General features: G+C 37.5%; 2 protein-coding genes and 1 pseudogene across 2 annotated transcripts; 2 read left to right on the top strand and 1 right to left on the bottom strand.

Moving 5' to 3' along the window:
- Nucleotides 1-148: 148 nt before the first annotated feature.
- Nucleotides 149-3,207, top strand: LOC105975749 (putative late blight resistance protein homolog R1A-3). Its single transcript, XM_013000976.2, is given in 2 exon segments — nucleotides 149-531; nucleotides 534-3,207. Coding segments are annotated over 2 exon segments (2,880 nt in total). The 5' UTR covers nucleotides 149-241; the 3' UTR covers nucleotides 3,124-3,207.
- Nucleotides 3,208-4,861: 1,654 nt separating this feature from the next.
- LOC105948984 (putative late blight resistance protein homolog R1A-10) lies at nucleotides 4,862-8,175 on the top strand. The gene is made up of 2 exons (XM_088822948.1): nucleotides 4,862-7,638; nucleotides 7,947-8,175. Exon 1 carries the CDS (start codon nucleotides 4,981-4,983, stop codon nucleotides 7,612-7,614), a length of 2,634 nt encoding a protein of 877 aa, XP_088679074.1. The 5' UTR covers nucleotides 4,862-4,980; the 3' UTR covers nucleotides 7,615-7,638; nucleotides 7,947-8,175.
- A 1,393-nt stretch (nucleotides 8,176-9,568) lies between these two features.
- Nucleotides 9,569-12,969, bottom strand: LOC148768155 (putative late blight resistance protein homolog R1A-3; annotated as a pseudogene).
- Nucleotides 12,970-14,507: the final 1,538 nt, after the last annotated feature.

Raw genomic sequence — 14,507 nt, forward strand, 5'->3', positions numbered from 1 at the left:
TCAATTGTCATAAGAATGACTAGTCAACCATTGTTGCCCTCATTTTTCTTTCTTTCACACTTCATTTTCTTTCTCTCGCATTTTTTTTATTGTCCTAAGCTGAATTCAAACTATAGTACTACTAAGCAAAGATGAGTAATTCTTCTTGATTTCAACCTAAACAATTGTTCTGAAAACCAATTCGATTTTCGGGAGAGAGAGAGAGAGTGTTCTAGAGAGAGAGAGAAAATGCAAGTTACAGATGGCGGCTTACGCAGCTCTACTTTCTCTCAGGCATATCATCGAACAGATTCAGCATCATCCTCGCCCTCCAATTTCTCTTGACCAAAAACGGGTCCAATCTCTCACTGACAACCTCAATTTCTTGCAAAAATTTCTCGAGCATGGATATCCTTGTGTTGGCAGCAGCAGAGAAGCATTAGATGTTTTTGAAAGTCGAATTGCAGATGCAGCTCATGCAGCCGAAGATATAATCGAAACCTGGGTTTTGATCAAATTCTTGCTGAATCGACGGCTCAAGCGTCGAAAGATATAACCGAAACCTGGGTTTGTGATCAAATTCTTGGTGGATCAAGAAAAACGAAGAATACTAGAATGCAAGATCATCTGCACAGAATTTTGTCCACTTTTTGTGGTGCTGGTTCATCAAGATCTCCTTCAACGAGGCAGAATGTCAATATTGTAGCTGGTTTAGATGTCGTGGAAAAAATCAGTTCCGTCGACTTGTACCGAGATCTAGATAAGGTGATCCAAGACATGGGTTTAATCAAGAAAGATGTGATGGAGATTAAAGATAATAATATTGGAATCGAAGATCACCTGCACATGAATTCTTCAACTCTTGCTGGCGCTGCTTCATCAAGGTTTCATTTAACAACGAAGCAGGAAACCATGGTTGGTTTTGATGAGCTCTTGATTGAAGTAATGGATAAGCTCACCGGACAACAATCTAATCTCCGCATAATCCCGATTGTTGGCATGGGCGGCATTGGTAAGACTACTCTTGCTAGAAATTCTTATGCTAAGCCACTCATTGTGCATCACTTTGATGTTCGTGCTTGGGTTACAATATCTCAAAATTATAATGTGCAAGATATTCTTATCGAAATTCTTCTTTGTGTAAGCAAATACGATAGCCGCGAAATCTTGAGTGGGAAGAGTGAAGCTGAATTAAGTGAAAGAGTGCATAAAAGTTTATCGGGAAGGAGATATTTGATTGTAATGGATGATATTTGGAACGTTGAGGTGTGGGATAAAGTGCAACTATTCTTTCCGGACAATGGTCAAGGAAGTAGAGTAATGATAACCACTAGGCTGTCGAACATTGTTTTTCAGTTAATTGGCTCTCATGGTCTTGTGATGGATTTCTTAAACGAGGATAAAAGTTGGGAGCTACTGTGGAAAAATATATTTGAAAAAAAAGAAGATTGCCCTCTTAAATTGGAAGAAATAGGAAAGAGGATTGCAAGAAATTGCAAAGGACTTCCTTTGTCGCTCGTTGTGATTGGAGGACTGCTTGCGAAGTCCAATCCCACAAGAGAACATTGGGAATATATTTCAGAAAATTTAAACTCAATCATACACTTAGAAGAGAATGAGCGTTGCTTAAAAGTATTGCATTTGAGTTATAACCATTTGCCGGTACATCTGAAGCCATGTTTTCTGTATATGGGAGTTTTTCCTGAAGACAAAAACATACGTGTCTCCTGGCTCGTAAAAGTATGGGTTTGTGAAGGATTTCTGAAATCAATTAGCGGCAAAAGCTTGGAAGCGGCTGCGAGAGAGTATTTGGAGGACCTTTGTGACAGAAATCTCATTTTAGTTCATCAAAGAGGATTGAATGGGGGAATAAAGTTTTGCAAGACCCATGATCTCGTGAGGGAACTATGCTTAAGGGAAGCCGAGAAAGAGAAGTTCATCTACGTCAGAAGACCGCATGACCTTAACATTCCACAAGGCATTATAAATACCCGGCGTCGCATTAGTATTCATCAAAGCGCGTCGGAGAAGGAATATCTCCCTCAAGCTCGTAACGCGTTGGAATGTATGCCACTTGCTCGTTCTTTGATTGTCGGACGCCAAGGAGTTTTACCGTCACTTAATTATTTTAGATTGTTGAGGGTGCTAAATGCAGTTGATAAATATTTGAATGATCATGTGTTTAGCCTAGAAGCTGTTTTTCAGCTGGTTAACTCGCGGTTCATTGCTATCACATCTGATAGGGATCAAAATGCCGATTTTCCTTCGTCAATCAACCTCCTTTGGAATCTACAGACTTTAATTGTCAAGGAGAGAGATGCTTTTGCACCATCTGAAATTTGGAAGATGACTCAACTTCGGCATGTTCAGTTCAATCAACTTGAAATGCCCGATCCTCCTCTCGATGGGAAAGACGAGTATGTTCTGGGGAACCTACGGACGCTCTCGAGAATAAGAAATTTCAAATGTGGAGAAGAGGTGGTTAAGAGAATCCCCAATATCAATAAATTACAAATATCTTATCATGAACAATTTGACGGATGTTCAAGTTACTGTCTCGACAATCTTGTCCGTCTACATAAACTCGAATCGTTTGGCTGCTTCTTTTTTACTTGGAATAGGCCGAACCGGGACGATGTTTTGCGGAATTTCATCCTCCCGAATTCACTCAAGAAGTTGACTTTGCACAGGACCAATTTGTACTGGGAAGACATGAAGACAAAGATAGGTTTGTTACCCAATCTTCAAGTCCTCAAACTTAAGGCAAATTCCTTTGTAGGAACCGAGTGGGAAACGGTTGAAGGGCAATTCTGCAACCTTAAATTCTTGCAAATCTGCGACTGCAGTGACCTGGAACGGTGGACAACAGAGAGCGCCCACTTTCCACGCCTTGAGCAACTTGATCTCCGACATTTGGATAGGTTGGAGGAGATCCCTTGAGATATTGGAGAAATACCAACGCTTCAATCGATCCGGGTACAGTATTGTAGCAAGACAGCTGTCATTTCTGCTAGAAGAATATTGGATGAACAAGAAGAATTTGACAACGTAGGGCTTCGGGTTCGAGTTGTCGCACGGAATATAAAACACTTTGAGAGCTTGGCTAGTCCCAACTTTCAATTTGAAGTAATTTGGATGAACTAGTCTTCATTGAGTTTACTTGCATCAAACCTTCTTTCATTTTTTTGATTAAATCATTAAAGGAAACAGTATAATGATTGGTAAGAATCTGCCAATCGGAGACGGACAAGCTCTGACACGGTGTCGGGCATGTAATGAAATTTCGTTTCGGTCCGCCAGAAGAGTTTGGAGTTTCTTCAAATGTTCATGTTATTATATGTAAAATCAAGTGAGTTGAAACTCAAGTAATTGTAATATTTTGCGGTTATCTGTAAAATATAATTTTGAAGTAATTTCATTCCTTATGATAAGACCACCTGAGCCACTGATTTCATTCCCTTGTGATAGAATTATCATAATTATGAGTGCAAGTTGGAACAAAAATTCCAATTTCCGCCGGTTTTGATCCGAAAAGTTCCAACTTTGGAACAACTTTTTCTATTCCGACTTCCGAAATTCCGATTTTTTCGGATTGAAATTGGATTATATATAAAAAAATTGGAATGTCCAATTTCCGATCCGATTTAATTTCCAAAATTAATTCCGAAAAAATCCGATTTTTTCCGAAGAATATGCTTATAAATAATATTTATTATATAATACTTAATTAAAGTTTTTTTTTTTTTTGGTGAAAAGTAATTTGATTTAAATTTTGTTTTAGGATTTTGACATATTGAATTGTGTTAGAAGTTTTATTGGATATTATGATGTGGTTTATTTTTATTTCTTATATAGAAGTGAAATTTAGCGGTTATTAGTTTTTCTCTTATCGACGTGGATGTTCTTATTTTTGAAATTTTAAGAAAATTTCCGCTAAGTTTTGAAATTTTAAAATTTATGTGATTTCCGAAATATTTTCGGACCTTTTGAATTTGAAATGAATTTTTAGATTCCGAAAATATTGGAATTGAAATTTGAATTGATTTTGTGCTTTGGAAAGTTTTGGAAATTTTTCGAAAAAGGCTAATTCCGATCCGATCCATCCGACTGTCACCCCTAATCATAATTAAGTATATTTTTTGCCTTTTTGTCATTTTTCCTGACTCTTACTGCTGGGAAAATAGAATCAAATGACAAAGAAGAATAATTAAAAAAGAAAGTTCATTTCATTACTGTGCATTTGGATTAAAAACATGTGATTTATTTTGTCCGCGAGAATTTTCGGAGAAATATTAACATTGCATGAGCATAGAAACATATAATAACGACTGTTGTCGTTTCACTTTCGTAACAAGATCGTTTTGCTACTGATCAATTTCTCAGCATGCATGGACAGATGTATGCTATGTTTTTATTTTTAGGATTAAATACTTGGAAACAAATTTGCATACTTCTCTTTCTATATCTACTCTATGCATATTCATTTTTGTGTTTCCACTCTTATTTTTGTATTTAACTTTTGTTTGCTTCTTTTAACATCATTTCTGAATATATTATAACTTTCTGCTATCTCTGTATATCACATTAAATTGAAAGGGAAGAAAGGGTCTTGTGTAGAAGAAAATTGATAACGAAATATTACATGGCGCCAAGGCTTTAAGAAAGGGTCTTCTCTCTCTCTCTCTCTCTCTCTCTCTCTCTCTCTCTCTCTCTCTCTCCCTCCCTCCCCCTTCGTTTCGTAGAGATGACTTCTTCTTTTATTTATTTTTCTAAGGGATTTGTTGTCTAGTTGTAAGCACGTATATCTAAAATCCCCTTTTTAATTCAGTCAACTTGTGAGTAGCATATTACTATATCAAAAGATCTGTTTTATTTTGATAAACAAATCATTCTAAATGTTGACCATAAGCATTGTTCTGAAAACCAATTTGATTACCTAGAGAGAGAGAGAGAGAGAGAGAGAGAGAGAGGAAGAAGAAGAAGAGAGCAAGTTAATTAGAGATGGCGGCCTATGCAGCTCTACTTTCTCTCAAGTATATCATCCAACAGATTCAGCTTCATCCTCGCCCTCCAATTTCTTTTGATCAAAACCAGGTTCATTCTCTCACCAAAAGCCTCAATTTCTTGCAAGATTTTCTTGAAGGTTATTCGTACGGCAGCAGCAGCATCAGCAGAGAAGCAGTAGATGTTTTGGAAAGTCGAATTAAAGATGCAGCTCATGCAGCAGAGGATATAATCGAAAACCGAATTGTTGATCAAATTCGCGGTGGCGGAAGAATCCATTCCGTTGACTTTTATCAAGATCTTGAGAAGGTGATCCAAGAGATGGGTTTAATCAAGAAAGATGTGATGGAGATTAAGGAGAAGAATATTGGAATAATCGAAGATCGTCTGCATATAAATCCGTCGACGCTTGGTGGTTCATCAAGTTCTCCTTTACCAATGAAGCAGATCGCCGTGGTTGGTCTTGATGATCAATTAATTGAAGTAATGGATAAGCTCACCGGACAACAATCTAATCTCCACATAATCCCGATTGTTGGCATGGGCGGCATCGGTAAGACTACTCTTGCTATAAATGCATACACGAATCCACTTATCACGGAACAATTTGATATCCGGGCTTGGGTTACAATATCTCAAACTTACAATGTGCGAGAAATTCTTGTAGAAATTCTTCTTTGTGCAACCAAAGACAAGAGGCGGGAAATCTTCAGTGGGATGAGTGAAGGTGAATTAGGTGAAAGAGTACACAAGAGTTTATCTGGAAGGAGATATTTGATTGTATTGGATGATATTTGGAGTGTTGAGGTATGGGATAAAGTGCAAATCTTCTTTCCGGACAATGGTCAAGGAAGTAGAGTAATGATAACCACTAGGCTGTCGAACGTTGCTTCGATTGGCTCTCATGGCGTTCTGATGGGTTTCTTAAATGATGATAAGAGTTGGGATCTACTGTGCAGATATGTATTTAAAGAAGAAGACGATTGCCCTCCTGAATTTGAGGAAATAGGAAAGAAGATTGCCAAAAATTGCCAAGGACTTCCTTTGTCAATAGTTGTGATTGGAGGACACCTAGCGAAGTCTAAGCGCACAAGAAAACATTGGGAATATATTTCAGAAAACACAAACACAATTGTAAATTTGAAAGACAACGAGCGTTGCTTAAAAGTATTACAATTGAGTTATAACCATTTGCCGGTACATCTAAAGCCATGTTTTCTTTATATGGGAGTTTTTCCAGAGGACAACAAGATCCTTGTCTCGTGGCTCGTAAAACTATGGGTTTCTGAAGGATTTGTGAAACCAATTAAGGGCAAAAGCTTGGAAGTGGTTTCGAGAGAGTACTTGCAAGAGCTCTGTGATAGAAACTTGATTTTGGTTCATAAAAGGGGGTCTAATGGAAATATCAAGTTTTGCAACATCCATGATCTCTTGAGGGATTTATGCTTGAGAGAAGCTGAGAGAGAGAAGTTCTTTTATGTCAGAAGACCGCATGAACCTACCATTCCACAGCTCATCAGTACGCAACGCCGCATTGGTATTCATCAAAGCATGTCGGAGAAGGATTATCACCCTGATCCAGTCCTTCATACGTTGCAATATGTGCCTCTTGTTCGTTCTTTAATTTGCAATCTTGAAGAACGTTTACCATTACTTGATTTCAAATTGTTGAGGGTGCTGAAAGCCGATGATAAAAATTCATTTTTCGAAAACAAGAGACCATACGGGTATTCCGTAGATGTTGTTTTTCGGCTAGTTAACCTGAGGTTCATTGCTATCCGATCTGATTTGCTTAAAATTTCCAGATTTCCTTCTTCTGTCAATCTACTTTGGAATCTACAGACTTTAATTGTATATGGTACCTGGGACAATGTTGCACCATGTGAAATTTGGAACTTGACTCAACTTAAGCATGTTCATTTCTTTGGACTTGAGCTGCCTAATCCTCCTATTGGTGGGAAAGATGACGAATTTGTTTTGGGGAACCTACAGACGCTCACTGATATAAGAAATTTCAAATGTGAAGAAGAGGTGGTCAAGAGAATCCCCAATATCAATAAATTACAAATAAGTTACTTTGTGGATTCTCAGGGATTTTTGAGTTACTGTGTCGACAATCTTGACCATCTACATAAACTCGAGTCCTTGCGTTTCTACATTTATTCCCTAAAAATGCGACCCGTGAATGATATGGCGCAGAATTTCATCCTCCCGAATTCCCTCAAAAAGTTGACTTTGATGGGGACCTGTCTCAAATGGGAAGACATGAAGTTAAAGATAGGTTTGTTACCCAATCTTCAAGTCCTCAAACTGGAGAAAGAATCATTTGTTGGACACAAATGGGAAACAATTGAAGGGCAATTCTGCAACCTTAGATACTTGCTAATCTTTTGGTGCACTGACCTGGAGTGGTGGACAACAGACAACAACCACTTTCCACGCCTTGAGCATCTTCATCTTCAGTACTTGCCTAAGTTGAAGGAGATCCCTTCATGTATTGGAGAAATATCAACGCTTCAATCTATTAAGTTGATTTCGTGTAGCGACGAAGCTGTCAGTTCTGCTAAAGAAATATTGAAGGAACAAGAGGATTTTGGCAATGTAGGCCTTCGACTCATAGAGCGAGGATAGTCCCAACTTTCAAGTTGAATCTTGGTGAGAACTCAATCTTCATAACATGATCCTTTTGCTACTGATCAAACCTCAACATATATATATATATATATATATATATATATATATATATATATATATATATGTGTGTGTGTGTGTGTGTGTGTGTGTGTGTGTGAATGTGTGTGTGTGTTTGGGTGATAAATTTATTTTTAGGATTAAATTCTTTTAAACAAATTTGCGATCTTCTCTGTCTATATCTAGTCCACACACATTTCATTTTTGAGTTTCTACTTTTGTTGTTGTATTTTACTTTTGATTGTTTTCTCTAACGTTGTACCGCCTTACAGCAATGTACTCTGAACCTACACACGGAGCATAAATCGAAGAAAGGAGGCCTGGGAGCCGATCGCTTGTTGCGTTATTGAAATTAGATTGACAATTTGGTATGTTGGAATTTACAATTCATTGTTTTTATGTTGAAGATACCTTCTTTCTGGCGTAAGAGTTATAGCCTCCGGTTAATTTATTGGAAGCATTTGTGTGAGCTTGTAAACACCTTCTACTTTGGTTTTCTTTCATGTAAATTTCTTTTTGAGGCTTTATGTAATAGTTGGTACTCAAGGATTGTAATATTGTGCCTTTATTTAAATCTTAAATCATTTTCATGTTGTGCTTCAGTTTAATTGATTTCGTTGCGACCCAACTGCTCGATACGACAAGTCTTGAAAAGCTCGTAAATGATGAAACATCACGAATTTATGATTTGTTTGACGAAATCGATATTTGTTGTGAAATATTCCATTGAACCAAAAAGATTCCGTCAAAATTCACACCGTAAGGGGATTGTGTAAGACGGCTACAAACTTTGTGTAAGACGGCTACAAACTTCAGGGGAGTTTTGGTCATTATGGATACGTGATGGATTTTTTTTTCTTCTTTCGTAAATTGACCAAAGTTGAGAGGGTTTCTAGTAATTTACCCTTAATAATTTCATCTAATTAGTCTGTTAAGCATTCATACAGAGATATAAAATCTAAATATCATCTGTATTAGTGATAGTACAGAACAATGCCATGTGTGGTAGTATTGCAATTTGCGGCCTCTCTTGTAACTTACTGCTATCTCTGTAGCACATTAAATTGATCAAAGAAAAGTTTCGAAAGTAGCACGAAACAATTTATTTTCCGTTAATCCATTTTTCGTTTGTATCAATTCTGTTTGATTGAAGCGTAAAGTAATTCACCTAGCATTGTTTATTATATTTCAGACGGGATTCCTCTGTTTCATCAAGATAAGCTAATTGAAATACTGGATTGTGTCAGCCTTTTATGTAGCTGTTTATTAATTTAAACAAAATTGACTTGTGTAGTTGAAATATTAGTTGCTGTACAATCAAAATCAAAATCAATTCGAACAGTCAGTTACCGCAAATAGATCACGAATTCGTGATCGTTCGTCATTTGCAAACTTTTCAAGATTTGTAGAATTAATCCAGCAGTCGGGTCTCGATTGAATCAATTAAACTCAAGCACACAGCTTCAAAATCATTTAAAATTTAAATAAAAGGGAAAATCTTACAACGCTCGAGTCTCAACTCAATTTATTTACATATAATAAACATGAACATTTGAAGAAACTCCAAACTTCTCTCGCACACTAAAGTGAAATTACATGAAAGAAAACCAAGTAGAAATCGTTGACAAGCTCAAAAATTTACCAAATAAGAAAAATGAATTGTAAATCCAGCATAGCAAATTGTCAATCGAACTTCAATAACTCGACAAGCAATCGTCGACCGGAGCTCCATTATCCAATTTATGTTACGTATGTACGCTCAAAGTATGTTGCTGGTTGTACACACACCATGTTAAAGAAAACAAACAAAAGTTAAATACAAAAAACAATAGAAGCAAACATAAGTGTGCATACACTAGATATAGACAGAGAAGTTTGCAAAAAAAAAAAATGTTTCCACCGATTTAATCTTCAGAAAAAAAAAAAAAAAACATAAACCCATGTTGTGAAATGCTGAGCTAGATCAGTACTCACTACTCAGTGTAACAAACTCATCTTATGAAATTGAAACGACAAAAATCATTATTGACTAAATTAAACTAGGAAGAGATGTATTCTTTCCTTTCACGATTTATCGAAACGGTAAAAGAGCGTAAATCAATGACGATTCAGTTCTCACCAAGTTTGAACTTGAAAGTTGGGATATTTGTTTTCAAAGGATTAAATCCTAAACATTTAGAAACATAACATAAATCCGTATACGTTGATATTCGATCAGAAGCACAACTCAAAGTTACGAAATTGAAAGGATAATCATCATTATTAACTAAACCATCAAAACCAAAAAAGCGCCTGATGTAAATCAAAGAAGATTCGGTTCTTACCAAGTTTTAACTTCGAAATTGGGACTAGCCAGGCTCCGCAATTGGTTGTTTGGGAGTAAGTAAACTTTAACTCGAAGGCCTACATTGTCGAGCTCCTCCTGTTCCTCAAGTATCGTTTTAGCAGAAACGACAGCTGAATCGCTACAATTCTCCAAATAAATTAATTGAAGCGTTGGTATTTCTCCAATACATAAAGGGATCTCCGTCAAGTTACCCATGTATTGAAGAAGAAGTTTCTCAAGGCGTGGAAAGTGGGAGCTGTCTGTCGTCCACCATTCCAGATCACTACACTTGAAGATTTGTAAATATCTCAGGTCGCAGAATTTCCCTTCAACTGTTTCCCACTCGGTTCCGATCATGTTACATGCTGCTAGTTTGAGAACTTGAAGATGGGGTAGTGAACCTATCTTTGTGGTGATGTCTTCCCAACACAGCTTGGCCCCTAGAAAAGTCAACTTCCTGAGAGAATTGGGGAGGATGAGGTTCTGAAGCAAATCATTCCGCTGTAGCCCATTTTCTAAAAGAAAGGAGCAGTGCAAGGACTCGAGTTTACGTAGACGGACAAGATTGTTGAGACAGTAACTTGAAATACATCCCTCAATTTCCTCACCGTAGCATATTTGCAATTTCTTGATATTGGGGATTCTCTTAAGCATCTCTTCTCCACATTTGAAATTTCTTATCGTCTGGAGCGTGTGTAGGTTGCTTAAAACAAATTCATCGTCTTGCCCGCTAATGGGAGGATTGGGCAGATCAAGTTCATCGAACTCGACGTGCCTAAGTTGAGTCATCTTCCAAATTTCAGATGGTGCAACAACGCCAATGGTACACTTAACAATTAAAGTTTGTAGATTCCAAAGGAGACACACAGAAGAGGGAAACCTCCAGGGATTTTGATGCCTACCAGACGCGACAGCAAGGAAACGCAAGTTAACTAGCTGAAAAACATCTTCTAGGGTAATACCCTGTCTGTACTCTTCATTAGGATAGAAATATTTATCAGGCACTGTCAGCACCCTCAATAATCTAAAATAATTAAGTGGTGGCAAAACTCCTTGACTTTCGACAATCAAAGAACGGGCTAAGGGCACATATTGCAGGGCGTGAAGGACTTGATGGAGATATTCCTTCTCCGATAAGCTTTGATGAATACTAATGCGCCGTTGCGTATTTATGCCTTGTGGAATGTTAAGGTTATGCGGTCGTGTGACATAAATGAACTTCTCTTTCTCAGCTTCTCTTAAGCATACTTCCCTCAAGAGATCATGGATATTGCAAAACTTTAGTTTTCCATTAGACCCCCTTTCATGAACCAAAATCAGATTTCTGTCGCAAAGGTCATCCAAGTACTCTCTCGAAACAACCTCCAAGCTTTTGCCACTAATTGGTTTCACAAATCCTTCAGAAACCCAGAATTTTAGGAGCCATGAGACGAGAATGTCACTGTCTTCGGGAAAAACTCCCATATAAAGAAAACATGGCTTTAGATGTAAGTGCAACTCGTTATAACTCAATTGTAATACTTTTAAGCAACGCTCGTTGTCTGCCAAGTTTGCAATTGAGTTTATGTTTTCCGAGATATATTCCCAATGTTCTCTTGCGGGCTTGGACTTTGCTAGGAGTCCTCCAATCACAACGATCGATAAAGGAAGTCCTTTGCACTTCTTCGCAATCATCTTTCCTATTTCCTCCAATTCAACAGGGCAATCTATTTTTTTTTTTCAAATACACATCTGCAGAGTAGATCCCAACTTTTATTCTCATCCAAGAAATCCATCACAAGGCCACGCGAGCCAATCAAAGCAACGTCTGATAGCCTAGTGGTTATCATTATTCTACTTTCTTTACCATTGTCTGGAAAGAAGATTTGTACTCTATCCCACACCTCAACACTCCAAATATCATCCATTACAATCAAATATCTCCTTCCCCATAAACTTTTGTGTATTCTTTCACCTAATTCATCTTCTCTTTTCGCACTTAATGTTTCCCGGCTCCCAGCTTTGCTTATACAAAGAAGAATTTTTAATAGAATTTCTTGCACATTGTAGTTTTGAGATATTGTAACCCAAGCGCAAATATCAAAATGGTGCTTAATTAGTGGCTTAAGGTAAGCATTTCTAGCAAGGGTAGTCTTACCAATGCCGCCCATGCCAACAATCGGGATTATGCAGAGATTAGATTGTCCTCCAGTGAGCTTATCCATGACTTCAATTAAGAGATCATCAAAACCAACCATGGCGTTCTGCCTCGTCGAAGGTGAGCTTGATGAACCGTCATCACCAAGTGTCGAAGAATTTCTGTGCAGGTGATCTTCGATTATTCCAATATTATTCTCTTTAATCTCCATTGCATCTTTCTTGATGAAACCCATGTCTTGGATTACCATCTCCAGATCTTGATGGAAGTCACTGGAACTGATTTTTTCGCCATGAGCAGTCGATCCACCGACAATTTGATCCACAACCCGGGTTTCGATTAGATCTTCTGCCGCATGAGCTGCTTCGGCGATTCGACTTTCCAACACATTTACTGCTTCTTTGCTGCTGCTGCTGCTGCTGCCGCTGCCGCTGCAGGAATAACCTTCAAGGAAATCTTGCAAGAAATTGAGGTTGTCGGTGAGAGAATCAACCTGGTTTTGGTGAAGAGAAATTGGAGGGCGAGGATGAAGCTGAATCTGTTCGATGATATGCTTGAGAGAAAGTAGAGCTGCGTAAGCCGCCATCTCTAACTCTCTCTCTGTGCAATCAAATTGGTTTTCAGAACAATGCTTCTGGTCAAGATTCAAGAAGATTTTTTATTATCAAAATAAAATAAAATAAAATCTTCTGATATACTAATCTCCCTTAAACAATTCCATAGAAGAGAAATTCATCGAACTGTGTTTGCGGGTCTTATAAATGTTACCGTCGGTAAAATTCATCGAATTAAGAGAAATTCCTATCATTGAGAAATATCCTTCTCAGTTCTAACGGTCACAAACTTAAACAAATTTCACAACACCAGATTAGAATTATGGGGTCATTAGCAATAACCCCTTCTTATGGATAAAAAAATTAGTGATATGTCCATACCATAATTCATTCTTTGCGATAAACCCCTAGAATATTTATTTCCAGTATTGCCCTTGCAGCAATTATCACAATTTTAACGCCTAATCATGATTTTTGAAATCCCTAATAATATGGGCGCCTAAATCTCTATTAATTTCGAAATCCCTAATAATATGGGCGCCTAAATCTCTATTAATTTCGAAATCCCTAATAATATGGGCGCCTAAATCTCTATTAATTGGCTTTTGAGATCCTACACCGGGTAAAATACACCGGGTAGATCTTTACCATTAATATACACACAAACACACACACACACCCACACCCACATTGGTGTGTGTAGATCAACGGTGAAAAATCACCCGGTGTAACCTTCACCGGGTGTAGGATAGATAAAACCCTATTAATTTCGAAATCCCTAATAATACGGGGGCCTAAATCCCTATTAATATCTGCTTTCCTATCAAAATTGCTTCCAAATTAAAAAAAAATCAAATTACATAAAATTCGTTGAAGGAGATGCACGAAAGTGAAAATTCCCCTAAATTGAAAACTCCCCCAAATGGGTAATAATATACGCAGGCCAAATTAAACATTCATGCATTTTTTTACCATGATTTTTTACCTTTTTACCATAACTAGTTACCTTTTGTACTATTCCTACCCAATCCTATAAGTTTTTCGTTTTTTCCCACAACCTTATCTGCTCGTGTGAATTTACGCGAGCACTTGGCAAGTGCTCGTGTAAATTCACACGAGGAGATGAATTTTTTTTTTTATTCATGGTGCTCGTGTGAATTTACGCGAGCACTTGCCAAGTGCTCGCGTAAATTCACACGAGCACATTAACAATTTTTTTTTTTTAATATTCTCTCGTGCGATTTTACACGAACAGGTGGCACCTGCTCGTTTAAAATCACACGAGCTATTTAATTTTTTTAAAAAAAATTCTAAAAAATTTGTTTTTTTTAACCCACTCGTGTGATTTCACACGACCAGAGAAGGTATGCTCGTGTGAAATCACACGAGCAGAACGTCTCTGTTCGTGTGAAATCACACGAGCAATTAAAAAAAAAATTAACAAGGCCTGCTCGTGTGGATTTACACGAGCGCAGTGGATGCGCTCGTGTAAATTCACACGAGCAGGCCAAAGTCCGATTTTTTCGTTTTTTTTTTCGGATTCGTAATCTACATAACAAGAGGATCGTAAAAACGTAAAAATTACCTCCGATCTGTTGACGATTTGCACGGGCTTTGCGAAAGAAAATCGAAAGGTTGAGAGAGTTTTTGAGTTTTTTCACTTTTTGTTTTTTGAAGAATGGTAAAAAATGTGCCTGACTCTTTAATATGTGCCTGCACAAATCATTTCAGTTACATAAAATTCGTTGAAGGAGATGCACGAAAGTGAAAATTCCCCTAAATTGAAAACTCCCCCAAATCAATTTTTTTTTGCTTC

The sequence above is a fragment of the Erythranthe guttata genome, chromosome 9 (assembly GCF_056151865.1).
Source record: "Erythranthe guttata isolate IM_541 chromosome 9, IM_541, whole genome shotgun sequence".
NCBI classification, from domain to species: Eukaryota; Viridiplantae; Streptophyta; class Magnoliopsida; order Lamiales; family Phrymaceae; genus Erythranthe; species Erythranthe guttata.

Bases quoted from the DNA above. Each gene is read 5' to 3' on its own strand.
- LOC105948984 (XM_088822948.1), top strand. From the start codon at position 4,981: ATGGCGGCCTATGCAGCTCTACTTTCTCTCAAGTATATCATCCAACAG.